Here is a 12,406-nt window from a genome sequence, read left to right as displayed (position 1 = left end):
ACAAACCGGACTTTTTTACCATTTTGTTTGCGTGATGTTACATACATTTCACTTAAACTAAAGAAAAATTAGCGACAGGTACACGGAGTTAAAAAAAAACAATATACTAATACAGAATGAGTTTTAATTTATATGAAAAACACTAACATTTTGAATGTGGTGCTGCCGGAAGATGGTTGTCATGAGAAAATGCACACAAAGCTAAAACGAAAATAAATATATAAAATTAATTAGCTTACTTAGCCATATTCATTGTTTCATCTTTTTTTCCCTATGTGTGATCGTTTTAATTTGTTACCTACATGTATGTAATACAATAAAAACGCTATTCTTGCTTTCTGTATGTTCGTTTATTCAATTAACCTGGACTATTTTTTGTTTAAAAAAGTATATTGTTTCATGTGATCCTTACAACCTGTGTTACAAATTTGTATTATGTCATAACTATAATCGACCCCCCATTAATTCGTATCAGGTAATACTTGTATCAAGCCTATTTAATCAACACAACATTAGAAGTACTCTCTAAATGAATGACAGTTGTTTTTACTTATTTCCCCTTGATATTTCACTCGATCACTTAAATACTGTATTGAGTTCAGGCTTACTTTGATAAAAAAAAAACAACAAAACAACAACAACAAAACAAAACAAACAAACAAACAAACAAACAATCAAGCAACAAACCAATACAAAACATAATGACTATCTTTGACGGACGTTACAAATCAATATACTTTGGCAATACATATTTTTCGTTACTGTTGCAAGCGAAGAACATCGGGAAAAATTAATTATTGCATAATTTATAGTTAAGAAATAGATTTTTTGACGCTTAATTCAATATTAAAGAAATTGGAATCTGATCATTAATCTCACTAACATGTATTCGCCAAAACAAATTAGACATCATTTTATGGTAGCCTGCAACTTTTACTTAATAATCAACGAATGTACAACATTGCTGTATCTTTACATAAAACACAGTCTACATATTTATTTAAATACTGACCTGCGGCAGCTGAGTGGAATCCGGCATTGTAATCACAGGCGACCTCGTTTTTAACATAATCCCCACGTCTATCTTGGTAGTCGTCATTACGTCCTGGTCCACCTACCATGGCTCCATCTAATTGGTTGGGACTATCCTGGCCATCTCCAGCGCAATAGCTTGGTGTGCACGATCTGCTCATTGAAAAAGATATTACATAAGTTTTCAATTTGAACTTTGATGTCCATAATATAATACCTATCTTTGCATTTTTTTACAAAAAGTACAAACGTTTTGAAAATCACCTTGTTGAAGACATCTTGAAGATCTTAAAGTATTTAGTTTTAAGTATTTAGGTTATAGACTGGTGCATTTGTAATCATTCGCCATATTCTTTTTTTTCTATTGACAAGAAAGGTCATCTTTCACAAATATGTATAAAATGACAAATATAATATTTATATTATATAAAACGTTGGCCATGTAAAACATTCGTACATATAAAACAATGTTTGAACGTTAAATGAAATCGACAAAATAGAATACTGTACGTAACAAAGTATACTTCGTGACTTTAGTCATGTTTATTGTCAGTACATATCCATTAGCAGGTACATGAACTCCATATTTAGATTATATTTTAGATATAATTCGGCTGCACATTGTTAATTTCTTGGATCACAAAAAAAAAACCTTATAAGAAGGGAGGATTTACTTTTTATCATTTCATTGGCAGTGAAAAGAGATGTGGCTGCTTTTACAAATAGCAATTAATGATATGAAAAGTGCCTTTTTTGTTTGTACACGTATCTTATTCATACATCATGGTCAAACAAAAGAGTAATGATACACCCAAATACGAGGCGAGGGAAGGCATGCAGGCTACGCATTTACACTATCTTGGCGGATCTTTCTTTTATTACAGCGATCCTTTATGCACAAGAAAGCTAAAACTAATAAAAAGCTACGACGATCGCAACCAATTGAACTCTGTTCGTTTGGGGCAAGTGTGGACACAATATTAGTTCATGACACACTTAAGCATCAGACATATTATTGTGGACACCGCAATTAACTAATTTGGATAGAATTGAATTTAAATAGGTTAACATTTCTACTTTGAGGGGGCTATTACTGGTTACTTTGTACCCCATTATCTAAACAATGATTGCAATAATAGAGCAAGTTTGCTCGAGTACTTTTGAAAGCCGTTGTAAAAAAACATGTAAAAAAACATGTTCAAATTGAATGGAAAATAAACTGTCTATATCTTTTTTAAAAAAACACCCATTTTACTTCTTTTGATGATTATTTAATTACAACACGGTAAAGACGAATGATCCTCCATCAATATATAACAATATATCAAAATTTCATGACATTTGGTTCTGTATAACTGAAGTTATCACACGGAAACAAAAAAGTTGCATGTAACAACGACAACCGCATGTTAATAGTCGTTTTTCATATTTACGGAATGCAAGCCATTTTAGCCAGTTTTTTTCAAAGGGACGTAACCCACCTATACCCGACAACCCTGGTGGGGGTCACATTGGAGAAAGGAAAACAGTTAACATTTTTCTTGGAAACTTAAACTATTTTCACTTCGGTAAGTACCTGAATGGTTTCAAATTAGTTATTCAAAAATATCCAAGTGCTTACCGCGGCTCTATGAAATTGAATATTTGAATTGAAGTTTACTGCTGTCAATTGCTCTAATTTGACAGTAAACCAGTCTGTCGTATGACAAATTTGTAGAAAGTTACTCACCTTTGCTTAAAATCTTAAAAAAAAAACGGAGCCAAAGTCGGGAATATGAAAAAGGACTAATAAATTTAAGCATAACATTTCAGTTTTTGCAGGCGTATAAAAACCTTGGCAGAATATGTGAGTCAGTCTCAACCCATTTACTACTATACGCTTTGAAGAATAAATGATATTCATAATTTAATAATATTGTTCGACCACTAACTTCTGAACAACTAACTCACAATCTTCAGATCATTAATAGTTAATAATGTAATTTATAAATGTGACATTTTTAGGTATAGATCTATAAATTTTAAACGATCGTTCTGATCGTAAAAAAGATATGAAATTCTGCAACCATTCGAAACTTTAATCAACTGTAAGTATTATTTTGATATCTTTAACTCGCTATGTAAGCGATTTTTATGTATATTTCTATAGTGTCGTATATTTTGTTCTGAACTGTTCTGAAAAATTTAGACGACGCTACATAATTGTTACATGGACTTGCACTTTAAGGTATATTTAAAACGTACGCTCCTCTATGATGGGGTCTTTTAGGGAACTTGTTCCCAAACCCGATCTCGTAGCTCATGTGATAGTTGTTGTCTCCGAGGATGTAGTTCATCTGTGACATGGCAAATTTCTTAAAGCTATCTCCTCCAATACCGTCTTTGGCAGCCATTGTGGCGACGAAGGCAGCATTAGCTTCAAGAAAGATTAATTTTTTATTCAAAGATTTTTAGGTGGGTCTTATGAACAGCTGATGCACCGTTTGAGAAATGTGCGTAGAAAATTAATATTTTTAGAGGTCTTGAAATTAATATTAAAAAAAACTTAATACAAAATACCAATCATATATCTATTGCAAATCTCCATATGCCGTACACGTGTTTCCAGGAGTAACCTTTCATTCTAATTGAGATAATTGATAAATGAAGGACATTGAAGCTTATTAAACATGACATGCCTGTCGTCTTATGAAGAAAAAAAAACAAACAAACAAACAAAAACAAAATACAAAATACAAAACAAGACCAAAAATGAAAACACACACACCCTTATTTTAAATACAAAGTACCGTAACTCGAAGATAATGAGCGTTTGACCATCATAAAAAAACAACTATAACAAGTTTCAAGAAATTTGAATGCGTTATTCTCAAGTTACTGTGCGACATGTTTACCATGGATAGACAGACGGACGCAGGGAATTTGCATACCCATATTACGTCCCGTCAAAATTGACGGGAGTATAAAAACGAAACTGTTAACAAAAGAAGATTTAAATGTCTAAATGGAAAATAAGTTTAAAGATAATTACGACAGTAAACTGGATGAAGGGTAATGGCAAAATTATCGTATTTTTCAACTCTATGCAATACATAATCAAAATGAATGGTCAAAAAGGAAAGTCCTTATAAAAATGGCGATACATCCAAGATGCATGTCCTTCGTTACGGTAACAAAGGGAGGTCATTATTCCCGGTATTCATAGTACATAAATGTATAAACTGGACATATGAGTTATTGATTTGTCCTATTTTGACCACAGTACAGTCTTTCAGATTTGAAATGAAACAAATAGTAATGCACTATCAAGTCATATTGAAAACAAAATCAAAAATTTTCTTTCAATGCATAAGTACAAGGATATACATGATTGTATATTTTTAAATGCTATAAATGCCACATGTTATTAAGAAATAGAGAAGACAACAGTAGCTGTATTCAGTTTTAATTAAACAATATTTATGAAAATGAAAAAAAAAATATTAAGTAAATTTAGAAAATATTAAATCAATTTATTTAATTTCATTACTGACAAAACGTTGAATATGATAGTAAAATTATTTGTTCACAGCCAGATTTTCCAGTCCGATCAGTTAAAATGAAAACATATCTGGGCAAAGCACGTTGATTTGGGGATACTATCCTGTTGATATTAAAGATGAAGAGTGTCAGGTGCGTAGGGAGAGAACAGACACCACAAAACCTACCTGCATATCTGTTAGCGCCCCACTGGTCTCTCCAGGCCAGTCCACATGGTGTGTATGGAACACTACCTCCTGGCATATAGGCCTTTACAAAGGCTTCTACTGGAGCTTTGTATTTAGCTTCCTGGGTTACCTCCCATAACAACAGCTACATATACAAGAAAGAGATTTATTAAATCAATTTAAGTAGCAGTCTTAGTAAGGATCATACATAATCTTAAAAATGTGATACATCGCAAAAAAAGCTACATATTTTTATTTTTATAATTAAGTTGTTTTATGGGTCTATAATATGAAATTAGTAATTATTTATTCAAATCTGTCTGCTCTTAGGAGATAATCAACATTGAAAATACAATAGATTCCATTGTATTTGAATGGCATTTACAGAGTTATTTCCCATAATTTGGAAATCTACAGTGCTTTCTATATAATTTTTATCTCCTTAGAACACGGGATATATGAATAACTGAATGTGAATTTCCGTTTACTACGGAAATTCAAACAAAATATCAAAAATAAAAATATGTAGGCTTTTTACCCATGAATCACATTTTGCATGATTCTTAGCTGAAGTGCTACTTAAGTGATTTATTTTGGTTTTTAGTTTTTCGTACCCATGTTGTCAAGCTTGATAATTTACTTAAAGATTGTTCAATATGGTTTGTTGTTTTGATCTATGTTTTTGTTGTACTTTTTGTCTCTTGAATTATAATTTTTACGCTGCCTTTACTTAGAGGCCCATAATTTCAAAACAAAATCAATTCTCAAATTGTATTGTTCTTTTATTTACAACGTAAGAATAAAAACATTCAATGCATAAAATACAGTTGTGTGTATATTGTGTTGGGGACATGTAACATCATTATTGATAAACATTGTAACAGTCTCCGACAAATTCCGAGTAGATTATTACTGTACATATACATTGTACATGGAAAACCAAATCTTTTCAATGACAAGTTTTCCTATTGGCTAAAAATGTACAATCAGATCGTACTGATATAAGACTTGTAAATCTTTCTCTAGTTTCATTTTTCATTTTCGACGTAGAACGTCTTGATATCCGTCAATCGTGCTACATTTCATTGTCTACATCCGGGACCTCGTAACGCTGCATTACAATTTAAATTTTTTTATCTATTGCTTTCCTTAACACTTTTATTATGTAGAAATATATATTTGACAGTTTTTTGTATTTTTACTCAGAAAGATGTCTAACTTTTGATACTGAACTCAGCGTTCAGTAAATAACAAAATTCCCACGCATTTGAATGATAGTTTGTGACCCATTTCCGTGAACTTACGTACCATACCATATCGACAGTGAATAAGAATGTTCACAATTACCATACCTGACATCCAACGTTCTGATCGTCCCATGAGTATCCCCATCCAGTACCACCGCTAAACCATCCTTTGGCATCATTTAGATATTGGCTGTCCTTTGTGGCCTTGTATAGTTCTACAGCTCCTTCACACATGTTATCTTTCCAACCTGATGAGCTGAAAAGGAACAACTATTAAAATGTTGTTTAATAGACAAAAAAAACAAGTGAAATGGGGAGCATGTTTCTCATCACAATTACACCTTCGCCACTCAGGATCAACTCTAAACTGCTCGGTGACAAGCCGGCAACCAACCGATTCGGCTATTAAAATCTTACTACCTACTACAACGCAGATAGACCGTCCAGCCACACCAACAACAGCATCTAAACAAACAAATAAAAACCAAAGGTACACCAGACAGTGAAAAGTATGAATGACAAAATATTGAACAATGTAGAATAGTTTCTGAGTAAAAATGTTCGATTTTCTTATTTATATAGCTGTCACATTGTAAGTTCAAGCTGTGAATTACGTGGTAGCGAACGGAAAGTGTTGTAGTAGTCTTGACACTAACGTTCTTTCTCAATGATAGCATTTACAAGAAATAAGATACAACAGGGGTTAAAATTTACGGTCAAGAGTGTAAGGTCTTGAACTTTTCCATGTTTGAAATCAAAGGTCCACTTATGAAAAAACTAAGTTCTTCATTTTATCAAAAATATGAAGGTCCAGGTCCTACATAAATGCAATTCGAAATTGAGGGTCCCGGACCTCAGACAACTACTAATTTGAACCCCTAATATAAGATTTTCCAAATCATGGGCCTACAAGTATATGGGGGCAAGTACAAGTACAAACATATTGAACATAGGAGATTGTACGTAGTATAGAACAATAAATGAGGATACATTATAACATTACAAATAACAAAATATTAGTCATACATTTAGCTATCCAAAACAGCAACTTTCTAATAGGAATTTACAATTTAATGAAACAACATACCCATAGAAATCTTTTGCCTGTGGTACACTGTTGGAATATATCCCTGGATGAGCTTTAGCAAAGGCGTATAAAGACTTTGCACCCTCCAAGCATTTACCAGCGAAAGTAGCATCTGTGACAAATAAGGTTAAAATACTGTGATATTCCTTTATTATGAAACTAAATAAATTAAATTACTTAAATGTGTATACTTAAACTGTTTGAATTAAGGATCAACTAATTATATAGAATGAATCAACTTACCTATGCACGGTTATTATATAAACATTAAGAGCTATACTTACTGAATAACTATTTAGAATAACATTTGGAATATCATGGTCAAAAGTGCATTCTATTACTGCTTCTATTCACAAAAGTGTAATGACATCCTTCAAAGCACATTATTTTGAGTTTTTTTCAACCAGTATTTTACAATTTTCTACTTACACGTCAAGGTTTATATTTACATGTTTATTGGCAAGTGTGAACTATTTTTATTATGCTCGTTGTAACAATTCTCACATTTGAAGGCAATGGAAGTTTTTTTTGGCCAACCGGAATCAAGTTTGATTCCCTGTGTCCAGTTTCAATGTAAGGTAAACATACTTTACAAAGAAGAAACAAGGATTTATCACATTAACACTCTTACAAAGCAAAGTAGTACAAAAGCTCCACCGATTAAAAAAATGTAGTTGGTATTTTCAACTTATACTGAATGTTAAATTTATAATCCATCTGCTTTTAACGTCACCATTAATATTTACTAACAAAAGGTGAGTACCTTTATCTTTAAAAACGGTGTAACCAGAAGCTAATGCAGCAACGGTTGTTCCAGCTACGTCACTTCCGGGAGCACCGGCTGTAATTTTGAATGCAGGTCTATTCATATGCATGTTTTCTGGTCTTCCCCAATAACCATGATCAGCGTGGCCATCACCTACCTGTCAATACAATACCGAAGGTCAATGTTTTATGTAACTCTTACTTGTATATTTTTCAATAACTCTCTATCAGACCGACACAACTGTTTAAGAAATCTCCATGTTATCAATTTTACCTGTACCATGGGATGACCATTTATGATTTTATGTCGAATTATTTTTCTCCGAGCGATAGCGAGGCGTTAATTACATATATAAACAGTAACTAACACTTCGTTGGTTTAAGTTGACAATATTGCAAATTAAAAGTTAAAGTTGGTGACAGACGATGGACGCAAAGTAATTGCAATATGTAATAGCTCTCTCAAAGTCTTTTGGCCAGTCTGTGTGGTCTTAAACGTTTGAATATGATTCAATTCACACTGCATATTTTGCAAATAATTAATCAAGTCATTTGCATTTATCTTTATGGCATTACACTGGTTGTTTAGTAATCTCTACCTAGATGTGTCTAATTTTTACGTTCAATATTTTTTTCCTATTATAGTAGTTATTTCATTAAAATATATATTATATACCTGAACCCAGTACTGTTGTTTGCTTGGTTCCCAACATTTCAAGAAATATTCCAATGGCCATTTTAACATATCGTACATCATGTCGAGTTGTCCCGATGCAGCGTATCCTCCTTTGAACTTTTCAAGCCCCCAGCCCAATACGTGGGCAGACCAAGCCATAGGAAGGTTAAACTTAACATGATCTCCAGCTAAAGTGTAAAACAAACATGAAAATACATTTCAGAGTTCTGTATGTTATTATATAAGAAAGGAATTTTTAACAAGATGTATATGTACGCTACAACATTAATCATTAAACATTGTGTATCCTATACAGTATTTTTATTCGCATACTAAATTTTCAGTTAATTGCTAGAAGTCCTTAGTTTGTACATTTGTGTAATTTATATTCAGTTTCTTTATTTTCGTTGTAACAAGGTACTCGGACCTTTTTGAACTGATTTGTAGGCGTGTAATTTTGTAATATATTTACCACAAAGGAGGAAGGTTGCAATCACGCAAATGCAAAATACTTCAACCCCGCCGCATGTTTAGCGCTTGTTCCATCTCAGGAATTTCTGGCCCCCGTATGTCTTGTTTCGTTTTTACCTTTAGTATATGTCACGTGAGTGTATAGTGGCAACTATTTCGCTCTATCCGTGTACAGTTTTGTTTGGGGGCCAGCTGCAGCCTGCGGTATGAGGGTCATACTTTCCTCATCATTTATTGACGACCAATGTGTGGCCTTGGGCTGACATTTACATCACGATGGGGTTGTTGTCTCTTTGACATATACAGTAACATCATACTTATTCTCGTTACACTAAGTATGTTACTGATTCTGTCTGATACCTACCATCATACCAACCACCAGAGAGGTCATGGCCATCACCATTGTCTCCTTCAGCTGAGTTGCCTCTCCAAGGGATAGGGTTATTAGCTGGAAGACGTCCCGATCTCTGGGCGTCATAAAATTTTATAGACAGAGCCATGGCCTTACAGTAATCATATTTCATTTTTGATCCACCTAAAACAGAACAAAAACAGGAAGGCATTGAATTTCATGGATGTTTAAATGAGTTTATACGAATGTACAAGTTCTGGTTCTGTTGTGTGTTGAAAATCTTTAAGCCGACGGTGAAACGTGAATCGAACGTACACACAAAGCTTTATTGGGTTGATTCCTTTGTGCATAAAACAGGTGACTTCCTAAATAAACTTTCGGATATTTTGGTTATTTTCAAGAAAATGATTGGAGCAGGGTCTATGTAAGACCATTGGAAAGTATTATTCGTTACAAATTTGATGTTTTTTTAAGGAGACGACATACTAGATCCAGTAGCTGGAGCTGGTGTTATCGGATTTCCTCCTCCACCACCACTGCTTACGCCAGGAGCACTTGTTACGACGGGACCAGTACCTGGATTGGGATCAACACCCTCTATCGTCACTGTAGCTGTAGGTGCGTCCCCTCCTGGAGCACGCCCATTGAAATCTACCTTAAGTTCGTTGTTGGCATTAATATCTCCATCATAGTCCTTATTTGTCAAAATCCACTCGGTCTTGTCCGCGCTGCTTGACTGTATGTTGGCAGTCCACACCTTGAAATGATGAGTAGTAATACAGTGCAAATTGTAAAGGAAGAATTTCTATCAATCTGGAGGTAACCATCATAATGTATTTGCAACTGCAAGTAAAAAATGTTTGCTAACAATATTTGTCAATAAAAAATATATGAAATTGTGTGAAAGACCTTTACAACCAGTTTTAAACAATAAAGCACCACTGAATACAACCTTAAATGTTATTAATACCTCAACTTTATCGACGGGTTTGCTAAATTTAAGATGGGCTGTCCACCCATGTACGGTATGACTAGGCTTCAGTGTGAAGTGACCATGGAAACCACCGTTCCATGTCTGGGTGACATAAACACCTTGATCCTCTGAGTAAACCAGAGCTATCAAAAGCACCAACACAAATTCCCTCATCCTGAAATCAATAAAACGCAGTACATATATACATTGTTGTACATGTGTTAAACCCCGACATGCTGCGAAATAAAAAAAAGACCTAGCTTTCATAAGGACAGACAAATTTTACTAGTATTTAGTTTTAAAACTAAACAGGATAAGCGCAGCATTCGTTGCCAAGACTTACTAATGGATATGTAGTAAAATACAATTTGAGGACAGCATTAACATTAATATAAAAAATGACATTTTAGTAATTGTTAATAAAGAAAAAGCAGGAACATCGTAAAAATTCGAGGGTCGGAATTTTCATAAAGCGGAGACGACGAGTAGTAACAAAATAAAACAAGTGCACAACACAATGAATAACGCAAGAATACACACTGAAACCAGGAAATAAATGAGCACCCGTCAGTAGGCAGAGGCAGTTAGGTCCAAGACAGTGTTTAATGTTTCCGCTCACGATGTACGAATAAATAATTATGATTTCTAGTTAATTAAATACAAAATTAACTGTCTTGTTTAAAATTAAGTTCAATGGTATAGTTATTCAACATGAGATCGTGAACTGCAATACTAATACCTTGATAAGCAAGTTAGACCTGTACACAATACACTCATGTAACATATCTAGAGAAAATGAGGAATGACTGAAGATATGTCTATCCTAAAGAGATAAATAGCACTGGTGTTAGGACACTGTCATTTTAACTAATCTTGTCAACTTGACAAACCCCTTTAATCGGCATTATATTTTCTGATCCTGTCTTGTAAGATTACATCTTTCATATAATTTTAATCACATTTCTAAGATTTAATAAATTCTCATCAATACTAAAATACTTAACTATGTTTTATCGTGAATAAATGCATCCACAGCGCATTAAACTCCTTTAACTGGAGTAGAATGGTCTAATAGAAGGTGAAACCCCGACGGTTTCTTCTTTGATAGTTTTTTATTTAGACATGGAAAAAAGATAGCAAACTGGTATCCAGAGCTCCATTTAATCGAATACAAACACAAAAACAAACAAACAAATAAACCATTTGGACTAGACTTATTCTTACAACTTGAAGAATAAATTAGGTCAGAACAAAAACGCATATAAAGACAAATGTCGCCACCATAATAAACAGAGGGGAAAACTAAGAAAATAGAATTGAATGCATGTACTAACAAATATGAAGCAGTCGCTAATGTTTCAAAAAGTCGTGCACTATATATTAGTTTCATGTCATGGAGTCATTTTTGTTAATTAAGATATGCTCTACATCTGTTTCAGATTTCACAAATGAGTTAAATCTTGTTACAAACAAAAATATCATACCAGTGAAACTCTTACCTTATTGTTAAACTTTGTTCTGCAGTGTCCCACTTCTATCCTGTCCCCTTTATATAATGAATTCCCTTATCTCCGGATCTACATGTATCTAATTCTCGAACTTCCATATGGACAAGGAACATGATATTATCCAACTAGTTTTGGAATTCGACGGACTGAGTGCATTTCTCGGTCACAGAGTCTGAGGTGTTAAAGTGAGAACAAAAACAAACCTGTCCATTGGTCATTTTGTAGGACCGTAGTTGGAGAAAATGCAACACATGTTTTAGGTCAACCTTGGGAAATGTTGTAAATGATAGGCTATTGATAACGTGTACATGTAAGTCATACATATAGAACCAGTGCAATCATTGCAATGAAGAAAAGTACATACTCAAGAAAATCGGCAAAATATTGACACAAGACTATAAATTGTTTTGTTTAGAAATGTATTGACAAAAAGACCCCTAAGTAAAACCAAAACCGAACATTTATCAACTTGTATGGTCATTCTGTCGGCCAAATGACGGGATACTTACAGTGATCAAGTCTTGGGTATTTTTTTCATTATTATTGAGCAGAAAGCTGTTAGCAATTTGTATATTTAAAATAAGGACA

The 12,406-nt window shown here is 33.5% G+C and overlaps 1 protein-coding gene across 1 annotated transcript; it reads right to left on the bottom strand.

The window, feature by feature from the left end:
• Positions 1 to 107: 107 nt before the first annotated feature.
• Positions 108 to 11,956, bottom strand: LOC148603365 (uncharacterized). Its single transcript, XM_088551955.1, has 12 exons — positions 11,810 to 11,956; positions 10,308 to 10,485; positions 9,824 to 10,094; positions 9,350 to 9,520; positions 8,515 to 8,702; positions 7,837 to 7,996; positions 7,074 to 7,185; positions 6,092 to 6,242; positions 4,740 to 4,884; positions 3,277 to 3,448; positions 1,013 to 1,185; positions 108 to 201 (listed from the first exon to the last, which is right to left on the bottom strand). The coding sequence occupies exons 2-12, from the start codon at positions 10,482 to 10,484 to the stop codon at positions 143 to 145; spliced, it is 1,779 nt and encodes a 592-aa protein (XP_088408081.1). The 5' UTR covers position 10,485; positions 11,810 to 11,956; the 3' UTR covers positions 108 to 142.
• Positions 11,957 to 12,406: the final 450 nt, after the last annotated feature.

The sequence above is a fragment of the Perna viridis genome, chromosome 11 (assembly GCF_037379345.1).
Source record: "Perna viridis isolate PV_CMFRI_1.1 ecotype Kerala chromosome 11, ASM3737934v1, whole genome shotgun sequence".
NCBI classification, from domain to species: domain Eukaryota; kingdom Metazoa; phylum Mollusca; class Bivalvia; order Mytilida; family Mytilidae; genus Perna; species Perna viridis.
Note: the sequence above shows the minus strand (reverse complement) of the source record. Positions and strands in the feature narration are given on the sequence as shown.